The sequence below is a fragment of the Copadichromis virginalis genome, linkage group LG3 (assembly GCF_057382275.1).
Source record: "Copadichromis virginalis isolate Kocher_CV1m ecotype Utaka linkage group LG3, C_Virginalis_male_GT1.1, whole genome shotgun sequence".
Classification (NCBI taxonomy): domain Eukaryota; kingdom Metazoa; phylum Chordata; class Actinopteri; order Cichliformes; family Cichlidae; genus Copadichromis; species Copadichromis virginalis.
This window is the reverse complement of record NC_140620.1, coordinates 56,859,879-56,872,431: the sequence shown is the minus strand read 5'-3', so window position 1 is coordinate 56,872,431 and position 12,553 is coordinate 56,859,879. Positions and strand designations below refer to the sequence as shown.

The window sequence follows — 12,553 nt, the reverse complement described above, 5'->3', positions numbered from 1 at the left end:
CTTGAAAAGCCAGTTATCAGGCTGTGAGTGTTGACTCGAGTCAGGTTTAATGAAAAAAAAAAAGAATTAGAGCATCTTCATTTGGAGCAGAGCAGAGACAGTGCAAGGGGAAAATGTAAACATTTGGTTCAGTTAGTTGTCTGATAATTAATTTGTCAGCACCTCATCCAGAATTGCAGCACAAAATCCTCTAGTCAAACAAAATCCTCACAATTCTGCCAAGTTGCAGAGAGTGAAGCTTTGATCAGTGCATCTGAAAACTCTATCAAAAGAAGCAATAACTAAGACACATGAGACATGCACTTAGAAAAGAAAGAAAATATCTCCCTGTCATTGGCTTTCATTTGAAAATGAAATTAGAATGACAACATGTTAATATGCTTGCAAATTATTTTAATGGGTTGATAAACATTTGTGGAAGTGCCGATGTAGGGCAGGATGCTTCCTACACCTGTGGCATGCACTTGTGTTTCTGTAAATGAATTGCTTGGACGAAGCGTTTTCCACAGTTATTACAGGGGAATGGTTTTTCTCCTGTGTGAATACGCTGGTGCATTTTCAAGTTCCCTAAGTGAGAGAACCTTTTTCCACACTCATCACAGGGGAATGGTTTTTCTCCTGTGTGGGTGTATTGGTGTCTTTTCAAAGGACTTCGGTGAGTGAAGGTCTTTCCACACTCTTCACAGAGGAATGGTTTTTTTCCACTGTGCCCAAACTGATGCACCTGAAGATGAACTAACTGGGCAAAGCTCTGGCCACACTGATCACAAGAATAGGGTTTTTGTCCAGTGTGCAGACGCTGATGGACCTTCAAACTTAATAGTGTTTTGAACATTTTCCCACACTGCTCACAGAGGTATCGTTTGGTGTGAACTTTTGTGCGCAGATCCAGCTGTTCTTCAGTTGAATCTACCCCCTTCTTATGGTGAGGTCTTCTTTGCATTTTCCCGGTCTGTATATAAAGAGAAAGAAGAGATGGACAGAGTAACAACAATCTACAACCATTTGATCTGATAGACTTCCTCCTTACAAAGACTGAGGTGTTGTGAAAAAGTGGAAATGGGAAATTACTGAAGAGTTGTTGTGTCCTTCTTTCATAAACTCCTCCCGCCAGGTGAGGGATGAAAAACGTGTTTGTAGTCAGAAGATGTTTTGATGCAGTCAGCATGCTCATTACCCCAACAATATTTTGCATATTAATTATACATGTCTTTTACCCATTTATATGTAACTTAAACAGGCTATTTACAAGTAAGCAAAGTAATCCTGTTCACACGTCACCAAATGCATACACAAACCCACTATTCAACAACGGAAACTCTGTGCTTCCCCATCTGATTCCATAATTGGAGTCAGCAGGGAAACTGCAATTTTAGTGAAAGGTAAGTAAAAATATATCCTGGCTGTACCTGTAATGCCAAAAATGCTAAATTAACTGTTCCCCTGGCCCCTTTGGGAACATTTTTATGTCACTGTGAAGTTTACCTTTCACCTTCACATAAGATAAGATAAGATAAACCTTTATTAGTCCCACACATAGGAAATTTGTTTGTTCACAGCAGAAAGTGGACAGTAAAAAGTTAAGAGCAGCAAAGTCTACTCTTCATTCTATCAGAAACAGTTATCACAGCTTGTACATTTTCTTTTTACACATATATGTAAGCACTGAGCCAAATTTAGTAATGCCAACACATTAAAAGAACAGCATTTGTCTCTTATGTATGATACATCTATATATACACTGTAACAGATACTTGTCTTTGAGTGAAGATTTAAGGTGATATAAATAAATAACTGCAACTTGAATCTTTACTGAAGCTCAGTATTTGACACAGAGTTCAAACTCACTGCTGTAATAACTAATAATGATTAATATAATAACTATAATATTGGCCATATTATAGTTACATTACCAAAGTGAGATGATTTTAGTCTCATGAACAACACTATCTAATTGTTATTTACTAGCTAATCTTAAAATGACTGTTCAGTACAGAAATGAAGCCCAACAATCATGTTTGTACAGTCCTGTGGTCTCAGCCTCAGATTCTTATCAAATCACACAGAGCTCATGTAGAAACAAATGTACAAAATATGTTCTCCTTCATTTCTGTCAAACAAAGCTGTATGAAACGTTTCCAAGCCTCGCACTTCCGGCCTTAACGGTCTTTGAGTACGCGGACCTTGAGGACCGTTAAGGCTGCGTACTTTAAAGCTGCAGACCCCGAATTGGGATACAGCCTTAACGTCGTTTTCCTTCGCTATTTAAATTCACAAGCACTACATAATCTCATAGTGCCACCTACCTGGCATTCCTCGGGATCAGCAGTTAATTTTCATGAGGCAATTTTAGGTGGGTTACACTTGGAATGCCATGTCTCTTCCTTATCTAATGTGTCACGTTAAAGTGACTTACCTCTGCCACTGTGAGCATTTGGCTGCTGGTGTTACTCAGTGAATCAGCTCTGACAAACATAAAGATAATAAGTTTAGAGAAAAATTATCCAAATACTGCCTTAAAAACAACAATGATGTTAAGACTTCTCATCCAAGCACATAAATGAAAAACAACATATGTACCTTTAAAATTTAGCTTGAAAATATGATTAAATACTTTAAAGTAGCAATAAGAAAGATGATCAAGTTAGATACTACAAATTTACAGACATTTCGTCTCGTGTTTGTCCCTAGTTTTAAAGATAAACTGGACCTGAAACATGAATTCAATTGAAAATAACACAATTAAAAGGAAAAAAAAACACTGAATGTCCTTTGATTTACTAAAACTACCACTGACCACCAGTTTTTTTCTTACCCTTGGCATGTGAGGGACATTTGTTTTGGTCCTGCTTAATGCTTGCCTTCACTGAACTCTGAGAGATGCACCAATGGTTCCCATGGTATCCAAAGCTGACTCCACTTCATAAGGTTCCAGAAGTGAATTTAAAAATCAACACCAAGTATTTAATGAACCACAAATCCCAGCAGGATAACAACCACTGGTGTTTTTTCCTCCAAACTTTATTTATTCAAAGTCATAAACAAAACAAAATAATAACTAACAACGAAATCAAAAATGACATAAAAGAAATAAAACCCACTCAAACTCATTATTGAACAAAATCAGTTACATTTACATTTCATCTTGTCAGAATATAATACACACAGCATATTAAATTCAACAAGATGAAGGTGTTCATAGTGTATTTGTATTGAGTATTACATAAGATGTATGTAGTTTAAACTCAACTTAAACTCTAACAGATCAACAGATCATGCATTTATAACAGCTCTCCACACAGCCCTTTCTCTAGCATTTTATTTTCATTCATTTTCACTTTCATTAGCAGATGTAAAGAGGGTTTTTTTATATATATATCTTATTAAAAGCCCCTCTGATATGTTATATATATCTATAAAAAAAAATCTGTCTCGCTCATGTCTGCAGTAGGCTCACTTAGCATAGGGGGTCTAGCCTCAGGACCCTTACTGGATACAGACATCCCAGGCGGGAATGAAACTTGCGATCCTCGGCTCCAAAGGCGTGTAGATATATATATATATATATATATATATATATATATATATATATATATATATATATATATATATATATATATATATAAGATTGACCGCCCACAGGGGCGAGCGGGGAAAGAAAAAAAATAAAATAAAATAATATATATATATATATAATTTTATTTATTTTTATTTTTTTTCAGGGATAGCAGGGATAGCTCAGTAGGTAGAGTGGTGGCCCCATGATCGGAAGGTCGGGGGTTCGATTCCCCTGAACAGCTACCCTGAGGTACCCCTGAGCAAGGTACCGTCCCTACACACTGCTCCCCGGGCGCCTGCTTAGTGGGCTGCCCACTGCTTCACTGAGTGAATGGGTCAAATGCAGAGAAAAACAAGTAATTTCCCCATGGGGATCAATAAAGTATCCATTATTATTATTATTACTGAGAGACCATGCAGTCGTTTTGTCTCCTCCTCAAAAACTCGAATCATGACAATATATATATATATATATATATATATATATATATATATATATATATATATATATATATATATATATATATATATAAAAAGATTGACCGCCCACAGGGGCGAGCGGGGAAAGAAAAAAAATAAAATAAAATAAAATTATATATATATATATATAATGGACACTCTCACACAACTACACAACTAAAATAAAATTATATATATATATATATAATTTTATTTATTTTTTTATTTTTTTTTCTTTCCCCGCTCGCCCCTGTGGGCGGTCAATCTTTCAAGCTCGAGTCCTCTACCAGAGGCCTGGGAGCTTGAGGGTCCTGCACAGTATCTTAGCTGTTCCTAGGACTGCGCTCTTCTGGACAGAGATCTCCGATGTTGTTATATATATATATATATATAAATATTGTCGAGAAAAACATCTTATTTTACTGTCACTATATATCATGCATAAAGCACCGTCATTATTTCATCATTACTTCATTAGTCTGCATCACTTATCATCAGTTTATCATGTATCATTTATCATTTATTTCAGAGCACGCAGGATAAAACCTATTCTAGAAGTAATACTCTATGATGTGGCGAAAACACCAGCAGAAGCTGTGGGTCCAGTCAGGCCCCAGTAAAGTCATATGAGGACACGGTGAACTTTTGTTGGCCGGAAATGGACACTCTCACACAACTACACATTCTACACACTATTGGTTAAGTTCCCAGAAACCCGGAGTGGAAACATCTGGAACATGTTGTTGTTCTTAGCCATAGAAGGACATAGAAGTGAGAACTGACTGATACTTATCAGCCACTGGTAGGATTTCTGGATATCAGCCACCTCCTCTATCTGCCAGTGGTACATACCGTGCAGGGCCCTGTCCTTCCATGATGGTTCCTTGTCTCCCTCCTCTTTCTTGGGTTTCTGCTGCCTGAGGTATTCACTGAGCACTCGGTCAGTTGGGGCCATCTTCCCAATGTATTCTTGGATGTTCGTTGTCTCATCCTGGACTGTGGTGCTGACACTCACCAGTCCCCGGCCCCCTTCCTTCCGCTTAGCGTACAGCCTCAGGGTGCTGGACTTGGGGTGAAACCCTCCATGCATGGTAAGGAGCTTTCTTGTCTTTATGTCAGTGGCTTCTATCTCCTCCTTTGGCCAGCCTATTACCCCAGCAGGGTACCTGATCACGGGCAGGGTGTAGGTGTTGATGGCCCGGATCTTGTTCTGACCGTTCAGCTGACTCCTCAGGACTTGCCTGACCCTCTGCAGGTACTTGGTGGTTGCAGCCTTTCTAGCGGCCTCTTCATGGTTCCCATTCGCCTGCGGGATCCCCAGGTACTTGTAACTGTCCTCTATGTCTGCAATGTTGCCTTCTGGTAGTTCAATCCCCTCAGTTCTGACTACCTTCCCTCTCTTTGTTACCATTCGACTACACTTCTCCAGTCCGAACGACATTCCAATGTCATTGCTGTATAGCCTGGTAGTGTGGATCAGTGAATCGATGTCTTGTTCACTCTTGGCATACAGCTTGATGTCATCCACGTACAGGAGGTGGCTGACAACTGCTCCGTTCCGTAGTCGGTATCCGTAACCAGTCTTGTTAATGATCTCACTGAGGGGGTTCAGGCCTATGCAGAACAGCAGTGGGGACAGAGCATCTCCTTGGTAGATCCCGCACTTGATGGTGACTTGTGCTATGGGCTTGGAGTTGGCCTCTAGTGTTGTACGCCACATCCCCATTGAGTTCCTGATGAAGGCTCTTAGGGTCCTGTTGATCTTGTACAATTCTAAGCATTCCAGTATCCAGCTGTGGGGCATTGAGTCATAGGCCTTCTTGTAATCAATCCAGGCAGTGCACAGGTTGGTCAGTCTGGTCTTGCAGTCTCGGCTGACTGTTCTGTCTACCAGTAGCTGGTGTTTTGCGCCTCTGGTATTCTTGCCAATCCAAGGCCTCAGGTATGGACAGTTTGCTGTATTTCTTATGCACTTTCTTTGCCGCACCCTTCTGCAACTCCGTTAGTTGGCTAACCTCCCTCCGTGCTACTTTGATTTTGCTCTCTAGCCTCCTTCTCCATGGAGGGTACTGCCCCTTGTGGCTGTTCAACTTGTAGCCAAGCATCTCACTGATCACTGCTGCCGTATTGTAGATCAGCTTGTTAGTGTCGGTAATCGTGGTTGTAGGTATAGTCCGTAGTGCTGCATTAACATCATCTAGCAGACCTTCTGAGGGTACTTCACGTAATCTTGGTAACCGGCTACAGGGGATCCAGGTTTCAAGCTGTATATATAAATCTATCTATATCTATATATATATATATATCTATATCTATATATATATCTATATATCTATCTATATATATATCTATATATATATATATATATATATATCTAGATGGATAGATGGATGGATGGATGGATGTGTGTATATATATGCACATACATATTTCTGACAAAGGACCCACACAGGATTTCTGTGCTAGTGAAAGTTTTTATTTTGCTTGAACAGCAGTTTCTCCTGTGTTTCAGCACAGGTAACTCTATGAGCTTTTACTTCCCTAGCTGCTCGACTCACATTCCTCTCCTGTCTGTTTTTGTCATCACTGTATATAGAGGAGAGAGAGTCATTAGTCCCAGTACACACACCTCTGTCCTCACCTCGACGCCTGTGGATTAGGTTTGTTCCAACACTCGGCCAGATTGGACTTTAACAATTTTGGAGGCAGTTGCAGTTTTTGTGGTGTGGCAGGTCATACTTTCCTGCTGTGGAAAGCTGTGAGGGGGCGAGCTTAATTTGGAACAATGTCTGGTTGAGTTTTAGGTGATAAAATGCTGATGATATGAATGTCAAGACACAAGTTTTATAAATCCAAGCTGTCAATTAGTTTTTATGTTATGGCTGGTTGTGAACAGTACTGTCATAGGCTAAAATAAGCAAGCATAATAAGCCAAAAAAGAGAGTTTTTCTAATTCTCTTTTGGGATGGTTGAGGGGACGACTTGGACACAGTAAAGAGCTTCAACTCCATTATTTTGGGCTGCAGCTGGTAGTCCTTGTTTTACTTGTTAGCCTTGGTGAGCATGGCTTACCCATTTTGCTATTTGCTGCAGGTTCTACAACTCACAGCACAGATCCTCTTTGAAGTAGGGTCTCTGAGTGAATGATACCGAGCACAGCTAAAATCTGGCTAACAAGCCAGCTATTACGAAACCAAAATAAGCAGTGCTACCTGGTTAGGAGGGACTGAACTTTAAAAATAAGAAAGAAGGGGGCATTGTAGGTAACTTTGTCCTGTCAAAAACCTGAAAAATGCTAAATGAAAAATACATCTCAGAGGCCAGTATTATACCTGGGCAGCCTGTGTGGGAGAACCCCATCAGTATTGGTTGGAGTTTAATTTTAAGTTTAATTTTTTTTTAGAGGTTTCATAAATTGGTCCATCGATGGTGCTGATCTCATCTCAGTGTTGACTTCTAGTGGCTGTAATAAAACAGATGGTCTGATATTTTTTTCTCTGAAATGTTGAAAGGGTTGAAGGATTAGGGCCAAACTTTCCGATTAAGAGCACATTAGTCTGGTCTGAATTTCCTTGTGCTGTCTGTGTAACAGTGTCATCAGTTTAAATCACTGAAGGATCGGTGCTGTACATCACCTGAAAGTGTATTTCCTGTCAGAATGGATCTACAGAGCCTCACGGCCATCAGTTACTATAAGTGTAGGGTTTAAAATCATCACTCATGTGAATTTGTGACTCTACAGGCCTCAGTAATAACTATAAACCTACTTATCTTCATTAATATGTCCTCAGAAAGCCCAAGTCCTCATGCAGTTTACAGGCTACATATGAAAGTGTCACTCCTGCAGTCATTCATTCCCAAAACCTGCATCTTCCATGTTTGTTGGCAGGGTCCCCAACCATGTGTTCATTTCTAACTTAACTATAACACACACACACACGTTTTCGTGATATATCAGTACGTATGACAAAAATGTGACAAATGGGAACGTGCCTTTCCGAAGGTCCTAGAGGCATGGGGATCTCAAAAAATTTGACCCATGCTTCCAGGAACACACCCATCTGTTGAGATTTTGGCTAGGGCTAAATTTTGGTCAAACCTGAATTTAATGCTACTTGTGAGGACACTGTCAGGTTTATGTGACTTATGAGTACCATAAGGTCACACACAGATATTTCATGTTTAGGTGAATTGTGAAGCCCATGGAAACACATAATTTTCAAGTATACATGACTTATAAGGACCAGGTAACGGTAGGTTCTGCATTTTTAGCTTGGCTCCTTTTGAGATTACAATATAATAGACATGGATGCACAATAGTAATGCTCATCAGTTGGGTAACTTCTGACAGAAATATCAGACATTTATGTGTTAATAAAACAGTAAATCTGAGCTGTGTAAAGACTTTAAAAAAAAAAAGACATGGGTCAAATATGGTCAGTCTACTTTTTAAGTCTTGATATTGTAATGCATTAATTCATTTTGTAGTGAATGTTCATGTGAATAAAAACGTGGAACATTATCTGCCTTTTTTATCATTTAATTGCAAAAAGCACCCAGCATAAACCACAGATTTATGAGTAAGAACAATGCAATACAGAAAACTGCAATACTGACATAACTGTGGAAGTAACAAAGTATCTCTCTTGCTTGTTTCTTTTTTTCTTGCATCTTTCTTTTAATGCTATGATCCTGTTGTGGCTGTAGTACCTTATAACAACCCAGTCTCTGCCTTTCAGAGCTGCCGGCTCTGCTTGGAGGCAGCAGTCACATTCCTTTTTACCTAGTACTTTGCAGCTTTTTATGAAGTGAAACATGCCGCTCAGCAACCTTCACTTCATCATTTGTCCACTTGCTTCTCACCGTCCCAGCTGTCATAAATGGAAACAAAAGAAAATATCTTAATGTGAATGCAAGAAAAGATAGAAAATATTCTAGTTTATAATGTGAATACAAAATGTTCTTAAACCTTGCTTTCTACTGGAGCACTTTAAAGGAGCAATAAGCACAATTCATCATACTTAGGTTGAAGGAATTAAAAATGACTATGTGAAGAACTAGAGGTGTAATTACATCTGGAGTACAGCATGAAGTCACAATCCCTCTCTCTGTGTTGATCTCCAGCCATAGACTTTGGTTTGGTTCACAGGCAGTGCAAAACAGCACACCTAGCAGTGAAAAGATATTGCTTATTGCTCCTTTAAGGATGCTTGGAATGAACCATTTGAAGTGCTGTGTTCTGCTGGGAATCAAATAAGATGAAATGATTTATGATAAAAGCTCTGAATAGTGTCATGTCTGAAAACAAACTTGTTCTTTGATCACAAGTATATTAACCTAAAACATTTTGTATTTTGGTGCCTTTACCCCTTCTTGGTGAAGTGTTGCTAATGTTTTTGTTGTCCAGGGTGATTGAGGCAGAGGTGCCCTTCATGTTGTCCAGGGCAGCTGAGTAAAGCGTGTGGCTTGGAACCCCCGGAATACTTGGTCCTTGAGCCTTTGAAAAGTAACAGTGAAATATGAGAATCAATGTATGCAATAGGTCTGTTTGCTTTTTTCTCTGCATTGTAGGCAAAGTCAGCGTTGGGCAGTGTGTAATTCTACATTAAGGGGCTAAGGGGCGATCGTGGCTCAAGAGTTGTAATCAGAAGGTTGCCGGTTCGAGCCCCAGCTCCGACAGTCTCGGTCGTTGTGTCCTTGGGAAAGACACTTCACCTGTTGCCTACTGGTGGTGGTCAGAGGGCCCGGTGGCGCCAGTGTCCGGCAGCCTCGCCTCTGTCAGTGCGCCCCAGGGTGGCTGTGGCTACAATGTAGCTGCCATCACCAGTGTGTGAATGTCTGTGTGAATGGGTGGATGACTGGATGTGTAAAGCGCTTTGGGGTCCTTAGGGACTAGTAAAGCGCTATATAAATATAGGATATTTACCATTTGATATGAATATTTTACATGTGAACATAATCTACTAATAATACTCATCACAGTGTGATTGTTTGAAATCGGATAGAGTGTTATTATCTTCATGACAAACATCCCTGCTGTTCAGTTTCAATGTAACACAAACTAGAGTTGTTGGTTCTACCAATTGAGAAAGGCTAAAAAAAAAAAAACAAATTCATGTCCTTCACAGCTTAAAACAATCTGAGGACAATGTAACACAGAAATATCAAATTTAGTAGGAATAAAGATCAAGCTGATGCTTTAAAGGGAAAGTTAGGACTAACAAATGATATGCCAATTTCTTTCTCCTAAGATGTTCACAAACAAGTAATGCTAATGTTGAATATGGGAAACTTTCAATCAAACTGATTATTTTAATATAATCAAAGGGCACTTAATTTATGCACTAGGCCCAACTGACACATATACTTGATGCCAAATACAAAAAAATAATGTGTAACCTGTTGGAAGAATGAAGTGGGTGTGTCACTCACCAATTGGTCTGAAGGAGGTTGAGACAGGACCTCGGCACCTGGTGTCTGCAACAAAAGACAACAATATAACATCAGAAACATTCTCTAGTATAAATCCCGACTATTTAATTAACTACAGATCATATTTGTATCAGTGAATATTATTACAGAAGGATCTGACTTCCTTATACCAGATTCTATAGAAACTTAACACTGTACGGTTCTGCTACCCAACGATATGAGGACAGTGTAACACACACTAGAGTTGTTGGTCCTACCACATGAGGAAGGCAACTGAAACACACTCCTGTCCTTCACAGCTTAAAACAATATGAGGACAGTGTAACACACACACTACAATCACTGGTCCTACCATATGAGGACTTCTACTTAAACACACTCCTGTCCTTCACAGCTTAAAACAATATGAGGACATGACGACTGAACACATGTAGAGTTCACATTCCTGACTTCTAACTTCTCCTGCTGTTGTCAATAAAAGCTCTAAACCCAACACTGATGTACAGCCATCTATTTCCCCAGAAATTAAATCATGTAAACTGATCAGCGGGAGCTTATTTTGACAAAAACATGTGTAAAACGACAAAAATATCAAATTTTGTCAGAATAAAGATCAAGCTGATGCTTTAAGGGAAAGTTTGGACTAACAAATGGTATAGACAATTACTTTATCCTAATGCTAATGTTGGTTTTGGTTAACTTCGACTAAAACTGATTGTTTTAGTACAATTAAAGTGCATTTCATTTATGCACTAGGCCCAACTGACACATATACTTGATGCCAAATACAAAAAAATTATGTGTAACCTGTTGGAAGAATGAAGTGGGTGTGTCACTCACCAATTGGTCTGAAGGAGGTTGAGGCAGGACCTCGGCACTTGGTGTCTGCAACAAAAGACAACAATATAACGTCAGAAACATTCTCTAGTATAAATCCCGACTATTTAATTAACTACAGATCATATTTGTATCAGTGAATATTATTACAGAAGGATCTGACTTCCTTATACCAGATTCTATAGAAACTTAACACTGTACGGTTCTGCTACCCAACGATATGAGGACAGTGTAACACACACTAGAGTTGTTGGTCCTACCACATGAGGAAGGCAACTGAAACACACTCCTGTCCTTCACAGCTTAAAACAATATGAGGACAGTGTAACACACACTACAATCACTGGTCCTACCATATGAGGACTTCTACTTTCCTGTTGGAGGTTGAGACACGACAGAGGGACAGCAGGGTAGTAGCTTGCACAAATGATTCTATTGACACAACAGGGAAGTGAGATTAATGAACTGAACGCAACAGACTTTTTCAAAATAAAACAGGAAACATGGCATGAAAATACAAACGTGGTAATATACAGCCCTAACATAAACTCCTTAAAACGATATTAATAACGTTAAGCCAAACTCAACTAACCCGCCATTAAACATAAGAAACTCAAAAACCTTAGAATAACATCAGAAACGCTGGGCCAGAGACCCAGACCGTGAGCAAATAACTATAATATTATTGATTTGTGCTGAATAAGAAAACATTAATATTATCATTTAAATCCCCCCAAGCATATCTTGTGTTGAAAAAAAAAAGTGTGTTGCAGTTAGCTACACTGAGCTTAGACTGACTGTCTCTGCAGTTGAAGATGCAGAGCACATGCAAGGCCGCAGGTCCCTTTAACTCCGGTGGGAATTTAAAAACAGTTAAATTTAACTTCTAATATCTATTGTTAAAGATAAATCTTAAGTAATTTTTTAGCATTTATTATCATTCACCACTTTCAATTTGTTCAAATCGGTTGTGTATTGTTTTAATTCCGTTTAACTAACCTTAATTAGCTTGTTAAACATACAACTTTACCTCGCGGAGCTTGCGTTAACGCATGGATATCAAAGGTAAATACATACCTCAAGATAAATCTCTCCTGAGTGCTGAAGGTCCCGGATGTGCCGTTCACGCAGAGCTCCGGCGAGTGTGTATCTTGCCGTGACCAGCAGCTCTTTGGTTGACGCTTTCGAACAATCAGATGCATCTTTACTCACTTTTTGACCAATCAGAGACGTCGTTCTATGCTCCACTGACGAAATGCTGCATCCT

General features: G+C 39.3%; 1 protein-coding gene and 1 long non-coding RNA gene across 2 annotated transcripts in view; both read right to left on the bottom strand.

Annotated features, from left to right (window-relative positions):
• The window catches only part of LOC146715358 (uncharacterized), a 201,674-nt gene extending 189,348 nt beyond the window's left edge, over window positions 1–12,326 (bottom strand). Inside the window, exons 1-3 of the mRNA XM_085451784.1 lie at window positions 12,317–12,326; window positions 11,640–11,718; window positions 10,450–10,494 (exon numbers count right to left, since the gene is read on the bottom strand). Coding sequence (XP_085307910.1) covers window positions 10,450–10,494; window positions 11,640–11,642 — 48 coding nt within the window. The 5' untranslated portion in view covers window positions 11,643–11,718; window positions 12,317–12,326. The remainder of the gene's footprint in view (window positions 1–10,449; window positions 10,495–11,639; window positions 11,719–12,316) is intronic.
• Window positions 384–2,898, bottom strand: LOC146715359 (uncharacterized). Its single transcript, XR_014918971.1, has 3 exons — window positions 2,816–2,898; window positions 2,417–2,465; window positions 384–952 (listed from the first exon to the last, which is right to left on the bottom strand). It is a non-coding gene; the product is annotated as an uncharacterized LOC146715359 (long non-coding RNA).
• Window positions 12,327–12,553: the final 227 nt, after the last annotated feature.